Below are 22180 nucleotides of genomic sequence, written 5' to 3' on the forward strand. Positions count from 1 at the left end.
TTGTACACAGGAACAGTAGAAATAAAATATAATAATATGAAGTGCAAGGTAGTCTGCTTGGGAAATAATAATGAAAACTTCAGATACAACCATAAAGCAACAGAGGAGCCAGAGTTTCTCGAATTTGCCAAAGAAAACCAAAAAAGGTGATCAGCTGTATAGACACAATGCAGTTCGGATGTATATTGGGCATGCTGCTCTTGTTAAGAGTATTGAAATTTGAATGTCAATAGACAATGAACTGATAATAAATTATTTAGCAGGAAGTGTAGTGGTTTTGTCTGTATCTCAAAAATGCTTCTAGTGAAAAATGAACCAGAAATATTTGCATAAAAGGTCTGCCTGTGTGAGTAGAGCAAAAAGGTCCTTTTTGATGGGGCATTAAAAGGTATTGTCTTACTGTGGCAAGTGAAAGGTATGCTGGAAAGGCAACTTACTTTTCTTTTATTTTCCCGTATCTACACATTAGAGATTTAAAAAGTGTTACTGCTCAGGGATTATACTAAAATAAGGAGAAAAGATTAAAAAGTTGATCCAGTGTAAATACAAATTGAAAATTAGAAGAAAGCATATAACAACAAGAGAATTTCTGGAATAATATTTCAAGCAAGATAGGAATCTTGTTAGAATTTTGTAAGTTTACAGCAGAATAAATTGATGTAAGAATTGTCTGCTGTGGGTTGTAGTTCAGTAGATATTTTCATCTAAGTAAATATGCTACTCTTGCATGGTATAATGTATTAAACATGTACCCTCAGTTTCCTACTTCTGTTTCTTAAGCATTTGGAGTTGTTTAATTTTAAAAAGAAGATTCTGATTTTGGTGGGTTGTTTGTAGCTTGTTTTCTGGCCTGTGATAAAGGAAAACTAATGTACTGTCCAGTTCACAGAACACTTATGTGGTTATCTTGAGTTTGGGATTATCAAGCATGAGGATTTAGTTGATTCTTCCTAATCCTATCTTTCTTTCCTGTTGCTGTAATTTGAAGCCTGTGGGTTCTTTACAGAGCTCTAGTGGCACCACAATTTTATAAAGACTCGCAAAACATATTAATTGCTTATTGACTTAGGAACTCTTGTCTCTTGGTGGTAATGTAAATTTTAAGTAAAATTTTAACTTAAAGAACAGGATCCTCCCTGGTGAGAGGCACGTTTCTCTAAATGAAGATCTAAGCATGTATTTCTATATAGTCTTTTCTGACATTATAAACTCTTGAAGCAAAACTGAGTGGTGTAATTTTTTAAAAGGCTGGGTAAGTCCAGTTTTGTTAAACATCATAAGCTTAATTAAACATCTTAAAAAATATAAATAGTAAGAATCACCAGTCTAATTGTGACTTATGAAATATAAGGAAATTTGAAGGGTTCCTTAAACAAAGCAGACATTTAATGAACATTAATAATGTTACTTTAGAATTGTTTCAGAAATGTTGCTGTATTTTCACATGCGGTAATATGTAGTCTAAACTAGTGGTTCCCAGCAGTGTGCCAGGGCATACAGTCTGTTACATCTGTTGATCTCAGGTGTACCTGTGAATTCTTCAAGCTACCACAATAATCAAGAATTATGTTAATTTTCAATGCATGGTTGTGTAGTGGGAAAAATACATTGTTGTATTTTATGCTCTCTTTCCCCTCCCAGTGGAAAGATGAATGATTTGAGATCAGCATTGTAAGCTGAATCACTGAATCCAGAGATTAGAGGAGGCCTTCTTCTGCACTTTCATTTTTAGTGGAATTGCAAGGCATAATTTTAGGATTTGATCCCTACTTAATATTTAGTGCCTTGACTGTTTTGCTTGTTTAGGTAGCAAGATGGTACCTGGGTTTACTGTTCTGAAGGGACCTCTCACATTATTTTCAGTTACAACTTCATTTTCTTTGAGTGGTTAAGTATTTTCTGACTATAGAATTGTTATTATTTAAAAATCTTAAAATTCTTTTTGTACTTGGCCAATTTTCAAAAACGGTTGTAAAGGAACTCTTATCTTTTAAAGGAGAAAAGAGAAAAGGGCTAGATGGAGGTCTTCTCGGAGTACGTAAAAGTCTTGTTTCTACATAACAGAAAATAGTCTTTAGTCTAGATTTTGTATTTAAGAACCTATGCACTATATGATGTGTTCAGAAGGGTATATAGGTATGTCCTTTGTTTGACCCAGGTAAAAATTGTCCAAACTTTACTTGAAAACTTGGTATTTGAACTTTCATAAAAATAGGTTGTTTTTTTTAACTAGTAAATAGATGTATGATGGATTGTCTTTTTATACATATGTCTCCTCTTCATACAAAAAAAGGCAGCAAACAAACTCTAGTTAAAAGTCCTCTAAAATGTTGACTAAGTAAAAAAATAAGATCAGCAGAGTATAAATAGTATTAGTCAATGTATTGCATCTCAGTGACAAATGCATGGTAGTTTTATATACTCTAAATTTTAAAGTAATATTTCTTTGAAAATGCATTCACAGCTAGAACTTTTCAAAAAGGATGTTGAATCTCTTGAAGAAGAACTGATGAGTGTGTCATCAATGGATACGTCACAAATCAGCTTGTATGAATACTTTCATATCTCTCCAATTAAGGTATACCTTTTTCACAGTACAGCCTGTGTTTGCTCTGTAACTGAAGAATTTTTGTCTCCCGCAGGATAGTAGGCACTGGAAATGAAGAAATGTAGAGGTGATCAAAAAATATAATAATGTCCCAGAAAAATGCTTTCATTGTTACCACTAACTTATATGGGGTTTACATTCATATTTCTAAATATTTACATAAGAAGTTCATTATTTCATTCCTATCCATGACTTTCTTCATATACAGTAATTATTTTTATTATTTAAGAGATCCTTGCAAAATGCTATAGTTTGTGTGCAGACTGTGTGTTGTGGATTGGGGAATGAGGTCATTTCTAAAAAACATACGGCCAGCATTACTGTGTCATGACATTTTTTGCTTTATTGTTACTTAACTCACTGGAAAAACAGTTTTGTTTTTTACTGCAGTAAAGTCTAGTTTTGGCTATTTCCCCATTCCCATAAACATTCAGGTACAGCTGTTGAATAGTATGTGCATACTTATATGGAAACAACAGCCTGTTTGCCCAAACCTAACTCTCACGCATTTTTAGCTTACTGGTCTTTGTTTTTTGATTATTGCATAGCTGATGTTGTTAAAAGCTGTGATGGTACTTTGTAGGCTCTATAACAGTTCTTAGTGAGAGAATCTCCGCTCCATCCTGTGGGAAATAGATCAAAGAATGATTTGAGTTTCACCTCTTTACAGTCTCGGATGAGATGTTAGAAACAGTCTGCTATTAGAACAGGTAATTCCAGGAAATGCTTGGCTAGCTTTGTAAACAGCTTAGCCTGACTCATTCCAAGTATATTTAGTAGCTGTTTCAGCATATCTTCATTTAGATGTTCATAGGTATGTCTCCAGCTGTTTTATTACAAAAACTGCTCAGGACTTGACAAAAGTAAAATGCCCTTTACATGTTAAGATAACAAAATGAACACTTTGTTACAAAGTAAACAAAAGGGGTTTTTTAATGTATTCTGTCATATTTGACAAAAATTACACGGAGGAGATAGGATGGAATAAATGGTCTTCAGGTTCTAATAAAAGATTAGTCTTTAACAGTTTTGAAGTCAATATAGAGCTGTGAATTAAGTGACAATGATTCTGCAAGATGAACTATGAATCTTTGAAATGAGCTATAGTTAAGCTCTGTTATACCATAAATTAATGAATGGCACATCGTGGTGTCTTCAGAAAATCGGAAACAGGCATAACTTCTTTTCATCTGATTTTGAAAACTGCTGAAAATGCTTGTGCACTATAGAGCCATTTGAGCAATTTTCCTGACTGTTTTTCTGCCACCTTAATTTCTGTGAAACAAATACTTCGGTTAATTCAGGTCTGCACAGGTGGAGTTTTTCTTGTATACATATTCTAGTGTTTATTTAGCATGTGTAAAACTTGTGTTAATAATTATTTGGTTTTGGGCTGTTGTTTCTCATTCTTGCTTGGACACCATGCTATGTTATCATTTTCAGTTTGCTTTGATATTGGGTATTAGTTATAGAAACGTTTTGGAAACAAGCTAATAACCTAAATTATAGCTAGAAGGTTCTGGAGACCTTATCTGAAAACATGAGTAAGCAATTTAAAGTTCTTGTTTTCTTAAAGGTGGTTCCAGTTATTCAGTTTGACTTTAAATGTCAGTGGTTTTTTTATTTCCCTACGTGGTGTATTTATGTTCTCTGTTATGAAGTCAGTCTAATTTCAGTCAAGATTAGAAATGCCTTATCTCAATTTTTAAATCATCTAAGAGATTATAAAGATAGAAATATAATACTTCTAATAACCAACCATATTATTTCCCAATCTCATTTTTGTCCTTTAGTTACACTTAAGCTTTTCACTCAGTACGGGTGGAGAAGATAGTAACAAAGAAGAAAGAAAGAATGAATTGATACCACTTCAATCCTTGAATCTCCTGCTGAAGAGTATAGGGGCTACCCTCACAGATGTACAAGATGTTGTCTTTAAGTAGGTTAAAAATATAATTGTAAAGATTACATCCAAAGATTAAACCAATATTACATATGTTAGATTTTATTTTGCTCTGCATAATAAGGACTTACTTTTTCTCTTTTTCTTTTTTTTTTAGGTTGGCATTCTTTGAACTCAGCTATCACTTCTGTACTACGCAACAGCTCCAAACAGCCGTTGTAAGGCATTATTCAAAACAGGTTAGAATAAGTAAATTTCAATATTTCAGTAACTTTATATTTTGAAAGTGCTACTGTGTGCTTTTGTTCTATGAAAATAAATAAAATTACTTTCAACCTTGTATGTTTGTACAAAGGTTACATAAACACATACAAAACAATTAGTCATTAGCTGGATTCTATTGCCTTTATTTTGGGAGCAAGTACCATTTCCAAATTATGACTAGACGAAAAGTGGCATGGATAACAAAACAACTTGCTGGAATGGATAGTGGAAGCAAACACAGTGCAGGTCTGATAGAGCAGAAGTGGCATCAAAATATTAACGCTTTTTCCTGGACATTAGTAGTATATGAATTATGATCCCTCTTTGGCCTTTGTGTACTGTTCAGGTCCTGTCATTCAGTGGAGAGAATCCAGCAGACACACTTTTGCATGAAAAAATTAGTCCTCTTCTATCCATCCGTCATTAATAATAAGGGATTCTTTGGACATATTAATTTAGTGCTCTGTACATCTTTAAAGGAGAAAAAAACCTATACAGGGTTTTAATTCAGGAAGGAATTATCTTTTTCTCTCTGACTCTTTGTTTTCCCAGAGGGAAAACTTGAAATCTCCTAGGAGATGCTCAACCTTTTTTTAAAATTGAATGACACTTGATATCAGTGTATCTATAACATTTTGCAGTGACACTCAACAAAATTTTTTCAGCATATGCAAGCAGTCCAAATTTTGTCCTGTAGTATGAGAGAAATCTAGGTAATGTGCTTGCTTTGTAAAATCTCAAGGACATTAATGTCAGTTATTTGTGAAATGCTTGTAAGAAGTAACCTTTTTTTGGCTGATTGAATATGATTTACTCCCTGTAAGATCCTTTTTAATACAACTACTTCTGCTTTTCCAAATAATTGTGAGTTTTTTATATTAAACTCATGTTGCTTTCCCTTTTTTTTTTTTAATCTGGGTATACTACACTGTTTGCCTTTGTTTTAGTGTAATTTCTGAAATATGTTGACTAATAACTATTTTTATTTTAGGCTATTAAGCAGATGTATGTTCTTATTCTTGGCCTTGATGTCTTGGGTAATCCATTTGGATTCATAAGAGGCTTATCTGAAGGAGTAGAAGCATTCTTCTATGAACCTTACCAGGTAAAAATCTCTGCTGCCTTCTTATGAAATGTAGCACAAGTAGATAGATATTAATTATATTGAAAATGTGGATATATTAATACCTTTTTTGGTTTTAAATTTAGATTAAGAACTGAAAATTTAAAGTGAAAGTGCCAGGAAAAGCTACTGGAAAACTCAAGTGAGATAAAAAGGAGAGAGTAGTCTATTTAACTTAAGTCACAAAAGACTGTTCCTTACAGTTCTTATTTTGAAGTAAATCTGCTTTTTCTTCCATTTGCCTTAAAATAAGCAGCCTTCAGGGAATGAATTAGTACTCTAAAATGGTCTGTCTTTCTCTCACAGGTGCTCTCATGGGCACTTTCACACTTTCTCACTTGGTCTCATGCTCTTGTTCTCTTTGTTATATATAAGCTCCAATAAAAATGTAAGATTCAAAAATATGTAATGTGTACTATTTGAAGCTTAATGTAAATGCATCCTTTTTTCTCTTAGGGAGCCATCCAAGGTCCTGAAGAATTTATAGAAGGAATGGCACTAGGACTTAAAGCACTAGTAGGGGGAGCTGTTGGTAAGTTGCAGCATTGCCATAGTAGTATGCTTAATAGTGAGCAATATAGGTGAGTATTTGTAAATTGCATTGGCATTTTACTTTGGTTTATTTTCCAATAGGTGGATTAGCTGGTGCTGCATCAAGAATCACTGGTGCTATGGCAAAAGGAGTAGCTGCGATAACTATGGATGAGGATTACCAGCAGAAGAGGAGAGAAGCCATGAATAAACAGCCCACTGGTCTGAGAGAGGGTATCACTCGTGGCGGAAAAGGATTAGTTTCTGTAAGGACAAAAAAAAAATTATAAAAAGATTAATGGATTTTATGCAGGCAAGAGTAACAAATATAGAGGCTGCCATAGTCACCAAAGAGTTGTTACTCTTTATTTTAATTCTGGTTTTGCAAATATATGGCCACAATTGAGTGATAGTTTTAAAGAAAAATACACGAGGGTAGAAAAGAAGGTAGGAACCTCTGTTAACTTGCAGTGAATTTTAGAATACTCCAACACATGTACTTTGAGGCTATTCACCAATGAAGTAGTAAGACAAATGTAAAAAATGAAAACTATAATCTGAAAGCATACTTGTCATGTCTTTTCTTTGTATCTCTTGGTAGGGTTTTGTCAGTGGCATAACAGGAATAGTTACAAAACCAATAAGAGGTAAGTTTAGGTCTTCTGATGCATTAACTCATCATATGATGGTAAATTCTTGATATTTGATGAGACATTATGAATCTGAGTTACAAAACTCTTTTATAAAGATTTTAGTTTATAAGCATATGACTGACTATAAACGCACTACTGACTTAGTTTAAATGTTTACATGAACTTGGTGTGGAGAACACTATGTAGTTGCATATCAAATAAGATTTGTAGTTAAATGGCAATTAAGTTTGCTAAGACTGTAAGAAAAACTCGAAGTGTTTTATAATGATTTGCTGCACTTAATCCTTTTAGGAGCTCAGAAAGAAGGAGCAGCTGGTTTTTTCAAAGGTGTTGGAAAAGGCTTAGTGGGAGCAGTAGCTAGGCCTACTGGAGGAATCATCGACATGGCAAGCAGCACATTTCAGGGTATTAAAAAGTAAGTAAAATAAGTATGAAGAATGACATATGGCATGAAACAGACAACAGTAGTAGCAGTAGTACATTGTGTCTTTGTATCACTTCTGCGTCAATGTTTCTGGCACTCTCAACTGTGTCATTAATACAGATGAACTAGAAAAAAAATGTTATCCATATTGTTATTTATATAATAAAAAGGTGTCTCTTTAAAAAAATACATAGTTGATAGCATTTAAAAAACACAACATCAAATCTCAGGTATTTCTAGCATTACTAAAGAAACTAGTTTAAAAGCCTCAGCGATCAGACTTCCTTCAATTGCTGATTTTTTTCCTTTTACCCCAAATACACAAGAACAAAGGACTTATCAGCTGCATCAAAAGTTACTTTTTATGTTATTACTACTATATGAGATGAGTTCCAAGACTATCAAGTCATGCCAGGATCTGTCCTGGTTGTTCAGACTGAGAACTGTGTTAGGACTGCGTATTGAATGCTGTGATAGTCTCACTTTAATAAACCAGTTGCTGTAGCTTATCTCACACTGTAATGTGTAAAGAAGTAAGAGAAAGTGTTTTGATGGGGCATTTAGTAACTTCTTCTGAATACAGCTGTTTAATGGCCCTGTTGTTCTTAGTGAGCTGGACCACTTTTGCTGCCATAAGATTGCCAGTCTCTTTTGTTTTTCCACTTGCATTTCTCTGCTAAAGAACTTAAAAGAAAAATACTAGAACAGAAGTTTTGTATGGCACAAATGTCTTTTAATTTTGAAGTTTTGAAGTACAATATTTAGACACTAATTAAGTATTGCAGGCGTGTGCTGCCCTGTGCCATCTAATTTTCTACTAATCATTCTCTGAAATAGATTTCTGAGTAAAATCTATTAGTGTTTCATAGAATATCTGCTTGGTGTCTATTCATACGCAAAAGTACATATATAGACAAGAACAGTTGTTGTACTAGTACGTGGATTTAATTTGTATTTAAAATAATTTAGAGCCTTTGCAAAATATAGCTGAGTAGATATTGATACATACCTTAAATTTGCTGCTTTATTGTCAGAGTTGCAGATTCGTCAGAAGATGTGATAAGCCTGCGTCCACCTCGCTTCTTTGGTGAAGATGGAGTTATTAGACCGTACAGGTTAAGAGATGGAACTGGAAGTCAAATGTTACAGGTGAAGAAAATGAAAGATAATTTGACATAGATTTTAATTCATCATACGTTGAAATAAATATTTTACAGAATTTCCCTGTTCTTAAATTCCCTACCACCCCTTACCTAGTAACTCGGTAGTCAAGAAGCTCCATTTAATTTCTTAGGCTTATGACCACTTTGGAGATTTAGTTTCTGTGATACAACTTTTGAGAAAGATACCATAATTTATACCAATATATCTGTAGAGGTTTGTGGAAGATACAGAGCATTTTGAAAGAAGAAAAAGGTTTATATGTGTCATTAAAAAGGTTTATATCTTTAATTTTTATTTTTGATAAACAGGAGTGATAAACACAAAGGTACTTCTTTCAGTAATTTTATAATACTCATTTTAAACAGTGACATTTTAATCTGTTTTATGTAAAACTGCATTTTAAACACAATTAAAATAGCTGTATTTATGTCATACTACAGCCATTGAAAGAATGTAAACAGTTTTGAAGTGGAATACTGTTTGCATGAAGAACATGCTTAGCAGCAGTTGTTCTTTAATAATTCAGCTGCCATTTGAACAAATTTGACTCGGATATCAAAGTGGAAATAATTTCAACTGTTATGTAGCTGACAAAGTTTCTATTTTCTTCTCTGTTAGAAGTAAAACTGCATTTTAGAAATATTCAAACATAAGAAATAAAGTAGTAATTAGTGATTGCATGAATGTAAACAGAAGTTTAAAAATACACATTGAACAATTCACAGTGTGCCAGGGAAATGTTGGAGAAGTCATACAAAAATAATCTTTTTGGAGAAGTAGATAAAAATGAAGTAGTGTTTGGAGAGGATTTTTAGACTATTTTGAGAATTGCCACAGCTGTTTGTTTCATGTTGAGTTCCAATCTGTCTTCTGTTTCTTCTGCGTTTCATTAGTGTGACTTGTTTTCTGGTAGAAGAGGATTGTCCTATTTGGGGCATCTCAGCTATGTTTGCTTTACCATTCACTGGTGATCTAGTTCAGCAGACTGTGAAAGTTCTTTGATAATAAATAGCATGCCTCTGCCTTTCTTCTAATGAGGTAGCTTTAACCTGTGCTCTCCAATTTAAAGCTAGTGTTACAAAGCAGTATTACCTTAACTAGAGCATAGTTAGAAGCTACTACTGATGAACGACATACACTTACTTTCTAATCTTTCTCCTTTTTTTGGTAAGAAAATGAATTCCATCCCCTTTTCTGTTTTAAAGTGTACCACTAAAGCAAATGCTAGTAAGCCAACAGAGTCAGCTTTAATGAGCAGACTTTTCTAATGAGTTTGCATCACATTTGCTTCTTAAATTTATACATGATTGCATTTTGGGTTTTTTTCTGAGAAACCTTTAAAAAATTCTGCAATGTAATATGTAATTCTGATCTGTCTCTGTTGTGTGGTTGAGTACAATACCACCACCTTCCATTATCCAACTTCTAATAGCGTGAAGGTATTGCCTTGTGTAATGCCTGTCGTATTTTGTGATGGCAGCCACCATTTGAAAGTAGCTAAAGTTGAAAAAAAATGTGTGTTTCATATTAGTTTTCACTACTGATGATTCTAAGGCAGAACTACTCTTGAAGAAATGTTTTGAAAGCTCCAAACAGGGTTGTAATTCTCCCTGTAGACAGTCAAATCAGAAAATAATGAATTGCGTAATTTTTTTTCAGACATTAATTTCTGATACAGTATGTTTGATGTCCTAATCTTATTTTACCCTCAAGTGTCCTAATGTTTTTGGTTCTTAATGTTTCTGGTTCTAGATATATTTCTTTGTTTTGCATGAGACTCAGTGTATTACATGTCCCCTATATGAAGCAGTTTGAACAGCATAATATTTTCTTACAGGGAAAAAAGATTATTCTCCCCTTTTGTACTATTTATGTGCATACAGGTCTGGTGACTGGCCCCACTGCAGTCACTGTGTTGTAGCATTTTCAATGGATTAATGGATTAGATTGGAATAAAACTTCTTTTAGTGATTTAGAGATTGTATATGCTAATTAAAGGAAATAGGATATAGGTGATTTCGTGTGCTCATACTTGTCCTAAACTAGGATGTTGCTTCAGAATTTCTTTTTTTTCTGGGGTTTTATTTTACTTTAATTAACAAATTTGCCAGGCAACTAATACTTCTAAACTAATACTTCTGCTTTTTTCTTCCCTTACCATGCTTTCAGAAAAGACAGGCCTACAGGGAATGGACTAAGACTCACAATAGTAGTGATGATGATGACAGTTAGGATAATATGGACTGTAACAGATACACATGGCTTTGTCACGTTCTTTTGACCTTTAAGTATTAAATGTTGCTGCTACAATTCCCATTGAGAATTTGGGGTTGTCTGATATTAAATTATTATTTTTAAAACTGTGCAAAAAAAAAAAAGGTGGGGAAATAAACTGTATGATGATGAGTGCTAGGCAAAGGAGCAAAGAACATAATAAAAATAGTCTTATAGAGAAAACTGGATATTAGGTGAAAATAGTATTGAATAAAATGAAAAAATAGTAATACCATGACTTAGAGTTTATTTCCAGATATGTTTCTATCAAGTGTATCTAATGTTTTTGCATTTACATAAGTGTTTGACAGGTTTTATTTATAATTTGCTACATGGAATGCTTTTAAATGTGTTTAGTAAAACTTTACTGAGTTGTACAGTCATTATTGGTGTTAAAATGCTGTTTTGTTTTATTTATTTCATATTTCAAAAGTATTTTGTCTGCTTTTCTTTTTAACAATAAACACGTCTAAAGTATATCTAAAATGGATTCATCTGTTCTGTTCCAACATTGTTTCTCATGTTTCCTGGAACTAGATTATGTATAAACACTAAAGGGCCTATAAAAGTATTTAAAAGGTAAAATGCATATATTTTGAAAGGAACATTAACACAAACCTTCAATTTTTCATTTATAATTTGTTTTATCATAATTTTAAAATACTTATTTATGTATCCTTTGGAATCCTTAGATGTGTGAAGTAATGGTTTATTTAGTGGGTTTTTTTTTTTTGCTGTGACCATAATTTATTTGGTTCTTAAATCAATATTTTTATTGTTTTCATAGCAACAAAAAAAAGTAAAAAATCCACCCCAGAACTAAACCCTATGTAAAATCACAGTCAGCTGGGGAAAATATCAGTACAAGGCTCTGTGTAGTAAAACATATGTAACATGCAAAAGTTCTTATTTACCTAGACATGGGGAAAAAAAAAACCAACACTGAACCACTATTGTAAATTCTACAATATAGTTTTACAAGTTACTTGTTTCTTTAAAAATTGTTTTATTCTGTATTCACTAGAATGCTTGCATAGTCTCTCATTCTTTTTGTGGTTTGTTGCTAAGTTTAGATTTTTGTATTGCATTTTAAAGACATCTTGCAATAGATGTTTATCAATAAGTACGATAGTAAGAATTAACTCTTCTGCCAACATCTGAAGAATTAGAATTGCTCTAAAGCACTAAGAGCTTCTGAAATGTTTGCGTATTTACCAAAGGTGATGTTATGTCCTTCATTGTCTATTGTCTTCAAAATTCTGAGGGAAGAACCATTAAAATCCATAAGACTGCTTATTCTGGCTCTGTGCCTTCAAAAGCTGCTGTACAGTCTGATCTCTTGGGTAATGGGCCAAGGAATATATGCTTGTAATGTCCCAGTTAAAAGAGGGGACAAACTCAACTTGAGAGCTTGTTTTAGCTGAAACTACTGATGCTTAGAATTGCTACAGATCATGTATTGCTACTTATTTTGTAATACTGTCATCTCAAAAGGATGTCTTGCAGAAGTAGTTGAGAGACTGTATTGCAGTTTGTTACTGACTGAAACAATGTGGGAAGGATTTTGAGTATTTCAGATACAAATGGATCTCAGATATTTCTTTGAAGAATGTAGAAAATTATTTTGACCTTCAATCCTGAAAAAGGACACATCATGCCTAAAAGTCTAGGAAATTGTTAGGTACAACTTCATGGAAAGGTTACTGCTGTATTTTATCAACTTTACTGGGTTTTGGGAACTTTGAATATGTTACCTGACATTTTCTTCTTCCTTTTTGGCTTTTTAGTGGAATTTCTTTTTTATCCTATGCAATTTTGTTTTTCTTCTGTAATGACCTCTCTTACAAGACAATGCATGTCAATTTTATAACAAAACATATTTTTTCCTCATTCTAAATCAGCTTTAGAAAGAAATGCAATCATTTTTTGACTGAAAAAGCATTGCTGCAAAAAAAAGACTTTTATTTTTAGGAATAATACTTTTCTTCCAGCAAATTGACCTAAATTTTTAGGTTTTTTAACTTATAATTCTACAAATCATTACGGAATGTGGAAGTAAAATTTAGCATGAATGGTACTACTTCTGGGTCAGGTATCAGTAATTCAAGTTCCCCTGCAATATAACCAAAAAGAGTTCTTTCTTCACTCAGTAGATTGAAAGGTTGTAGAATGCTAACTAAAACAAACACACACACACACGCACCCCCCCAATAAAAAAAAACAGTAAAAAAATTTGCCAGTATAGTTGGCAAATACGATTATACACATTTGATTATTTTGTCTCTTTCATGGAGTATAGTTCTATTTTTGAAGTTTTTATATTAATAAAAAAATGTAGTCATTTTGTACAAGTCATTTATTTGTTTCTGTTTTGAGTCTAGCTTCCTCTGAGTATACGTCGGGAAAAGAAATAACTTGGATTTAGGATAACAAAAAAATGTATCACCCGGGATATTAGGATTTAATTGCTCTCTAAGTCATGGAACCAAAACCTGTGAAAAGTATAATAGCTAACTAGCTGAAACTAGTTAGCTAGTTTAAGGCACCAAAAGGGCAAAAAGAAACAACTTTGAGATTATTTTCTTTAGGGATTTAAATTAACATCAAAAAATACAGACCATCTTTTCAAATGCCTCCCCCCCCCCCCCCTGCCCTGCCTTCAGTTTAACATATTTTAATAGTTTAATTTTTGGCTGCACAATTTTTTTCCCCACTTTTTCACTGGTGAATTGAATTTGAAGTCCAGTGCTGTTGCTGAAAACTCCAGGACTAAGTGCCATCCTTTCAGCTCAGGTTTTCTGCTGTCAGCTACAGAACAAGTTGATTATTCAGCTTTCCCCAAGTGTTTAGTTTTACTCTTTTAGTGACTTGTATAATGGTAACTTGAATTTGTATGTTTCCTCCTTACTGAGGTGAAGAATTGGCTGTGCTCTTTATCTTTGATGTTATCGAGTACAAGCCTTTTGATCAGGGTTCTTTTGTCTTTTTGTTTTCTCAAGAGGCTCTGTAGACCTAAGTCAGGGCAGAGGGACACTATAGACAGTTTCTGTCATTTCTGACATTTAATAGACTGTTTATACCTTTGTTGTTATTAGTAATTGACAGGAGCTATAGATCTGTCAGAAATCACTGCTCTTTGCCCTGCCAGGGAATAAAGCTAAAAGATAGACTAGTCTCATGCTTATGAAAATAAGTCATTAACATTTGCACTATGAAATCAGTGGAGTTCTCTGTGTCACAGCTCAGTGCCTACCCAAAACCAAAATAAATTCAAAACTTTTTTTATTTTTAATTTGCCTTTATAGTGTGTGAGTTTGTGAGGGCTCTTTTACAGTGTTGTGTAAGGTTGCTGCCCAACTGTGCTGCAGTGGATGTAAGCTTGTAGCGAAGACAGTCCTTCAAAGCCATGCTTCAATACTGTGTCCTACTGTATTGGAGGTGTTCAGCTTTCAGTTCAGTGATCCTTTTTTAGTAATGAGGTAAGCTTCAGATCAGGTGGCGGAATGTTGAAATGGGTTAAACAGACCCTTGTTTCTTAGTATTCAAACTTCAGTCTGTCAGGAAGAACATCTGAGGCGTGGGAAAAGTGTGTTATACTCCTCCTTTCTCTCCTTCCCTCACCCGCCTTGGGCTTGGGTTCTGATCAAAACGTAAACATCCATATCATTAAGTACTCTAAAACTGAGGTTTCACTTCACAAAATTGTAGAGAGAAATTCTCTCCAAAGTTCAAAGTAACTTCATTTTTATTCAGCATTGTCCTGACTCTTACCAGGCATCCATTCATGCATGCTATCTAGTTTGGTGCTCCCTTAATTGAGTCACGGCTGTCATCATCCATCCTCCTTTGGACAACCTGTTGTGCCTAGGTTAAAGGAAAGAGCAGGATCCTTACCACTGAAATGTGCAACCTTTGGATATAATTACATAGCCATTGCCCATCCCCAAATAGGAGACTTGTATATATTTATGGAAAGCTGGCTGAGACTAGCTAACACCAATTGTTTCAGAAGAACATGGAGGCTTGTGTGACTCAGTTTCATTTTAGCTTGTTTGTGATTGAAGCATAAATGCTTATATATGGTGGAAAAGCAAGTAAAACCCAGAAGTGTCCTAGGCAAAGCATACACCAGCTTGTTTGCTGACAGAGAATACAGAAAAAAAAATTGAAATATTTTTCCATTTCCCTGCTGATACAGTAATCACTTCAGATGCTACAAATCAAAGGACTTTGGTTATATTGTCAGGAAACACAAAGAACATCTAGATGTGGTCATCATAATGAAAGTGTAGGTCAGTATGGTTTCTCCATTCAGCTCATCAAATGAATTCTCTTGGTAAACTGATCAAAAATTGGCCAAGATAATTCTGCCAGTCAGCATAAGCAAATTATATTTCTGTTGTGAAATAGAAACTTTGTGTTCTGAAAGAAAGCTGCTGTCCTAATTTTTACTGTCCTGCATACTGTGGCCTTAGATTGAAATGTTAACCTCAACCACAAATTTCTGTTGATTTGAACAAAACCCTGTTGATTTCAGAGTTGCTGTTCAGCATGGCTGAATGGAATCTTGAATTCAGGAGCTACCAAAAGCTTTGGTTTTTATACAATGACATTGCACATTAGGATAACTGGAATAAGGGCGTAAGGCAATAAAGGATTAACGTTTGTTCTTATTAATAAAGGATGAGGAGAGAATTTTGCATAGCAGAAAAATGAGTGTTTTACATGTTATTTTTTCTTTATTTAACAATTTTTCACCTTTTTTTCACACACATTCAAGCTAGATCTAACAAGTGTACTGCTTAGAATTATTAAATGTTTCTGTGGGGTAGATTGAATATGTCATTATACCAGGTTAGCCTGCTGAAAGTAGCAATTCCACAGCTTTGGAAGAAGTCATCTTATAATTTGAGCTGAAAAATACATTTAATATTGGAGTTTTTAGCAACAATGAATTGCTTTCAGAATTCACACATTTGGACAGTAATCAGTTCATAAGGAAATACACTGGCAATCTAAAATCCATTTGAAAACTTCAAGTTAATCTGAACATCAAGAGAGAAGACTAGCAGATTTATAACCACTTTTTAAGTAGTAACAGTCTTCACTGTATTTTTTTTTACATGTTGTTTCAGTTGGGATGACTTCAAGAAGGATATCAAACATTCTGATTTTTGTATTACACATACTAGTATTTTTTAGAACTACAACCAGAAGGATCACAGATTTAAAATTTTGTCTTCACTACCTACATTCTGTGTCATTTGTAACTTTGTCAAAGGCCTCTGTGCTTGCTCCTCAATAAATTAGGAGCATGTGGTGTGATTAGCAATCTTTCCAAATGCAGAGATGCCATTTTTAAGACACTGAGCGTATTTGCATATCCATCTCTGCACAAATGATCACATCTACTGTTAGATTATTGCAGTGACATCTAAGCATTTGTACTACAGGTGAGAATAATTTGCAAAGGAGGGGATTTGTGCTTGGATTACCTCACATTTTACAGCTGCTGGAGTGTCTTTTTTCAGTAGATTCATTCAACTTCCATGTCTAGTCAATGAACCATAACCTATAGTAAAGTAATCAGGTTATTTAACCTTTTTTAATTTGAAATACAGAAGCTGTGTTCTAAAAATTAGTATATGTTTTCTTACAGTGGTGAAACTAATACTGAACAATGATTGATCAATGTTAACTTTCATAGTTTTGCATCACCAAACAGTGGTCCAAGTTGCTATCTTTCTCCAAACAATTAATAGCTAAATTAATTTAAACATTTAAAATTTAAAAAACAAATTTATGCATCTATATTTGAGGGATCAATTATATATCCTTTTATGTTTGAGTTGTATAAGCCACTTAGGTGGCAGAGCACAGTAGTGATTTTGCTATAAGAATTAGCAGCAGCAAATCGGTGTATCCCTCTATGATGTATTTCCTAATGAGTAGGTGCAAGCCTAATGCTAAAAGGGATAAAGATTGTAAATGAGGGGTAGAAAAATCTAAAGGCAGAAAATTTAGAAGCAGTTACTGCTCAGCATTGGCATAGATATAAGTGTTACCTTTGCAAATGGACTATGCAGCTTTTTCCTGTGCTTTATTTCCCAATTAACGTCTGTTGTCTACAAAACTATAGAATGCAGATAACTTGAGTTTATCATCTTTGACTCATAGCTAACAGTGGGGAGTAGTTAGCTCAGTGCTTACCACATGCTAACAGTATTTTTGTACTGAGCAAATCACTTGTTTGTGAATCTTAGTAGGATGAAATACTTTTTGTGGAATTTGGTGGACATTTAAATAGGTTTTGTGTAGGGTTGCAACCTGTGTGATAGTTAAGTACTGTACTTCCATAATGATTTTCATAATTCTCAATTCATTATCAGTAAACTGAGTAAGTTACAGTGGGGTGAATGACTTGTTGAAAGTTAACTAGCAAGCTAATGAAAAGACAGAAAGAGGTAACCCCGCTCTCTTAAGTCCCCCTCTAGCCTTACCTCAGAACTATGCAAAGCATAAGAAAGTTATCTTCTTTGATGCAGGAGAAAGACTAGAGATCCTCTCCATCCTAATAAGGCTAAATTGCTAAATGCTTTTCCCCGTGATTGCTTCTAATAGAAGAGAGATACTGGTCATACATTGCAATACTTATAATGTGTTTGGTGAGTAAGAGAAATTGTTGGCATTGTCAGAGTCTTGCAGATTAACTGGAATGATGTGTATTTGTTACCTCTACTGAACCACCCTTGCTCTTTCCACACACGTTATTTCTGTAAGTTCCTGTCAGCCTTTTCCTCCCTTACCCTGTCTTTCTTGCTAGGCCACTAACACTGAAAATCCATCAGGACATAGCACTAGACCAGTAGCCTGGTATCTGGGTCAGGTATCCTATCCATGCGCTCTGCCCATACAGCCTCCTCTGTCTTCTAACCATCCAACATGTTGTGTGCTGGAATTTGAGAGACGAGAGGCTGCCTTGAGAGACGATCTTTTTGTTATTTAGGTACTTAGGTCCAAGCTCCTACTTCATATGAGAGGCAAGGAGAGACTCAAATTGGAGGAATGGCAACTCCTAGACAAAGTCTGGATAAGGAGTTTCCAAAAATAAAACAATCTGTTTTCCAAGCCCTTAATTCCTCATTATGCAATTCCTTAATTCCTCTTAATGCCATTCTTCTTGCTGTATTCATCCTGCCCCTGACACTAACTCTTGCAGAAACAAATTCAAGCAGTGACTTATGTAGGTAGTCACATGATCAATAGCTGTGATTTTGTAGCCCAGCAGAGCTGGGGAGAGAGAAATAATCTGAACTTTGAGAGCTTTCTGGAAAGCTGTCTTTTGGGAACCTGTTACTCAAATGTTTTTGCATTTTAATCACTAAAGAATCAGCATCTTTGAGGGAAGACATCATTCAAAAGAATCTGTTTGGAAAAGTGGAGTTATCCATGCAGCCAAATTTGAAGTTGTAGGGTACGCCTAATTAAAAGTCTTTATAATTTTACAGTGGTGATGAATACTCATTAAATGGTTTTGCTATTTTAACCTCATTGAGAACTAACGTACGTGTTTTTAAATATTGGCATACATATCTGAAGCAATATGTTTGTAGTAAGGGTTTATTGAATCATACTTGTTCATACTAATCTATTTTTGCTTCCAATTTGTAACAGATAGGAAGTATGCAAGCAGTCATGTTGCTATTCCCAACTAAGATGCAGCAATCTTAATTTGATCACTAATTCAATCACTCATTGCTCAGAAAGTTAGAAATCCAATGGTTGCCAAGTCATGTTAAAGTAACAGAGCCTCTGTTTTTAAAAATGATTCATCTGTTGTCATCAATATTTTAAATTTATCACCCATTAAAGAATATTCTGCTACAATATTCATGGCAGTTGTAGGAAAAGATTAAGTAAGTTCAGGGGAAAACAAAAGAATATGGAGAAATGCTAAGCATTACTTCAAGTGCATTATTAAGTCCCCCTGTCTACGTGATAGTGGGTTCTTGCATACAGTTAAGTATACATTTATTTCTAGAGTTAATTACTCCAATGTTTTGGAGGTGACTTGACATAAATTAGGAAATGAATTCTTATTTCTTTTGTTGTCTCAGAATTGTATTAGTCAGCAGAATTTCAGCATGTACTAAAAATATGTAGAAAACTGTCTTGAAATGTTTTGAGAAATTATATTGTTCCTTGCCAGTTTTGGTTAGGATTAATTTTTATTTGCATAGCTGCATTAACAGCAACCAAATAATTCTACATAATTATCAACATTAGCTGTCACAGATCTGTTAGTCAAATTCTGACTTTATGAAAGTAGCCTTTTTTTTAAAAGTATGTGCCATGTGCTTTGCTGTAATTTATACTTTTGGGGGATGAATACATTTTAAGCACAAAATTAGTACATTAATTTATACTAGCATATTCAAAGCTATACAACTTTTATCTCTTTTTAGAAAATTGAAAACGGAAGATTTGCAAAACTCAGATATATTGCACATGCTATGGTCAACAGTACAGACCTGTTAATGGTAACAAAAAGGTAAATGGTTTTGACTCTGAATAATAAGTACTTAAAACTATCATCAAAATGTACATGCCTTGATAATTGTTGATCAGTAACTGTGCTTTGACATGTCTGTCATTATGTATGTAGATAAAATACTGGGGAAGGCATGCTTAGTGTGCTGTTAATAATCTTGTTCAACAGTGACATTGTTCAGCACAAGAGTATGTTATTTTGAGTGCCACAGTAATTTCTCTATTTAAGGAGAGAAAAGGACTGTTGGTTTTATGATTTCTTTAGCTGAAAAAGATTTGTTATAAATCTAGTTAGGTTGAAGTCAATGGAACTGTGGCATTCACTTATAAATTAGCATAATGAAGGAAAAAAGGTTAATACAGGAAAAAAGTCAATAATGTCTAACAGTGGAGTATCAGGCATCCTTCTCAAATAAAAAATCTGTACAACTTTTTGGAGAAATACAGCTAGAAGTAGTGTTACAGTTTTGCTATGAAACACAGTATTTTAAATAAGTTAGAAGAAGGTTCAAAATTCGCTATTTTGGAAAATATGCTGTATGGTTGTTATATATCCTTAGATGAGAACTATTTTGGAACAATGACTTCACTAGAGCTAGGGTAACTTGATAACTTTTAAGTATTTTTACATTAATTTTTAAATTATTAATTTTATTTTCTGGTGTCTAGTGGTGTGCTATTTGTGACAAAAGGGACATTTGGACAGCTGACATGTGAATGGCAATACACTTACGATGAATTTACCAAAGAACCATTCATCGTTGATGGCAGAAGGTTACGCATTGAAGCCAAGGTATGTTAACCTCATCATGTTTTGTTTTCTTTTTGTGTTACTGTTTATAAAATTGAACTTTGAATTCCCGAACTCTCTCCTTTGAATTCTTGATTTCTCTTCTAGTTGAGATGCACTCAAGAGAAGGGAGTTGAAATTTGACATGGGCAAACTCCTCAGATAACTAGCTTCTGACTGTTCTAAGCAGAGTGGTGACTTGGTGTTTTCAGATGAAATTATTCCTTGACCCCTTAGAATTTTTTGTTGGTATGCAGCAGTTCATGGTGTATTCATAGTCTGGAAAATGGTGATACAACAAAACTCTCTCAGAAAGTTGCAGAATATTTTTATTACGCACTCTGGCACTGTGGAAATATGTCAATATGTGGAAATCTACCTTGTTTGCGATCCCTAAGGTTCAAATACATCAGAGAATACATTTGCATGTGCTATGCTTCAAGGATTGTTTTTCCATTTGCTAGTAATGAAATTCTTCAAGAGTATAATAGGGTATTAATATCTTCATAAAAACTGTAATGACATATGCTTATCCCTTTCAATGCAAGTTGAAGAATGATGCTCTCAGTTGCAATTTTTCCTTTAAAAAATCCAAAACTTTCTTTCCTTGGTAAATTGGCAAAGGGCCTAAGGAGAAAGAGGACTGCTGATGACTGAGTATACTTACAGAGGCAAAGTTCCTTGAAAAAAATAATTCTTAAATTCTTGTTGAGATGGTAACTGAATTTAATTTCCATCAGTACATTTACCTGCTAGTGTTTTGTTTTGTTTCTGTTCTTAATAAGCTTCATGTGTGCAATTACACATCTTGGTTGTCAGGACAGTCTGACAGTGTACAAAGTCATTCAGTTTTTCACTCAGATTATTTGTTTCTGTTGCAGAGAGCATGAAAGGCAGAGCCATATTGGTTTGGAACCCTCCAAACTGGATTTCTGACTGCAAGTGAACTTTTACAGGATGAAATAATTCTTAGTTTCTGCCATTTCAGACAATGCTGAATAGCATGTCCATCTTTACCCCTATGCAGCAGTCATTTCAGAGTCCATTCACATGTCTGCAGTATGCTCTTTATTGAAATCTATGATTGAAAACTGTATTTTGCAAAGCACTGCTTATGTTTTATTTCTGAAGCCTAAGCTGCTATTTTCACTACCTAAGACTACTACTTGCAAGTCAGTATTGGTGGAATGTCCACCCAGGTAGTGACTTGAAGGAGAATGAAAAATTACAACCTTAGGGAGTACTGAATTTTGTTACTCCACATACTCCATTATCTGCCTTCCATTCCTACACACATCTATAGTCCAGTCTCCAGGGACTCCATGGTAAAAAGGGAAGCCTATTATTGCTGGAGTGTTCCACTCCACTGTGCTTTCATGCAGAAAATGAAGTTTCTCAGGGTGTGTGCATGCGATGTGAACATACTCAGATCAGTGTAATGGGTACACATTGCTGTCTGAACCATATAGCTGCCCTAAAGGTAAATAACTTCTTAGTCACAAAGTCTGAAGAAACTAACTTCAATTTTGAATTACTATTTGTTGGTTTTTGTTTGGTTTTTTTTTTTTAGGAGCGAGTTAAGTCTGTGTTCCATGCCAAAGAATTTGGAAAAATTATTAATTTTAAAAGTCCAGAGGATGCTAAGGTAAAGTCAAAATACGATTACAATTATACTGTGCTAAATTTGGCTTAAACTGAAACAGAAATATTCTTAACCTGAAACTACTATGTATATTTAAAATCCAGTATTTCCACACAGCCATTACATAGATGGAAATGGCAATGATCTATTCAGTACTGAATTTCAAAGATACTGAATTCCAACACCAAACTTTTCCTTACATAAATCTTTGGAATTATAACTGTCTATCAAATGGCTGATTTAACAGTATTGCT

At 33.9% G+C, this 22180-nt stretch overlaps 1 protein-coding gene across 6 annotated transcripts in view; it reads left to right on the forward strand.

Moving 5' to 3' along the window:
* Positions 1-22180, forward strand: part of VPS13A (vacuolar protein sorting 13 homolog A) — a 114420-nt gene that overhangs the window by 86650 nt on the left and 5590 nt on the right. The window contains exons 60-71 of one of the 6 annotated variants that reach the window (XM_072859089.1): positions 2465-2578; positions 4402-4547; positions 4669-4750; positions 5767-5880; positions 6355-6430; positions 6532-6695; positions 7031-7076; positions 7374-7497; positions 8541-8655; positions 19410-19495; positions 20164-20287; positions 21855-21929. In XM_072859089.1, coding sequence (XP_072715190.1) covers positions 2465-2578; positions 4402-4547; positions 4669-4750; positions 5767-5880; positions 6355-6430; positions 6532-6695; positions 7031-7076; positions 7374-7497; positions 8541-8655; positions 19410-19495; positions 20164-20287; positions 21855-21929 — 1266 coding nt within the window. Of the gene's footprint in view, positions 1-2464; positions 2579-4401; positions 4548-4668; positions 4751-5766; positions 5881-6354; positions 6431-6531; positions 6696-7030; positions 7077-7373; positions 7498-8540; positions 8656-10839; positions 11341-17489; positions 17610-19409; positions 19496-20163; positions 20288-21165; positions 21763-21854; positions 21930-22180 lie in introns of those variants that run through there. The other 5 variants (XM_072859090.1, XM_072859092.1, XM_072859091.1 and 2 more) reach the window with 5 other exon arrangements.

This window comes from Ciconia boyciana, chromosome 4, assembly GCF_034638445.1.
Source record: "Ciconia boyciana chromosome 4, ASM3463844v1, whole genome shotgun sequence".
NCBI classification, from domain to species: domain Eukaryota; kingdom Metazoa; phylum Chordata; class Aves; order Ciconiiformes; family Ciconiidae; genus Ciconia; species Ciconia boyciana.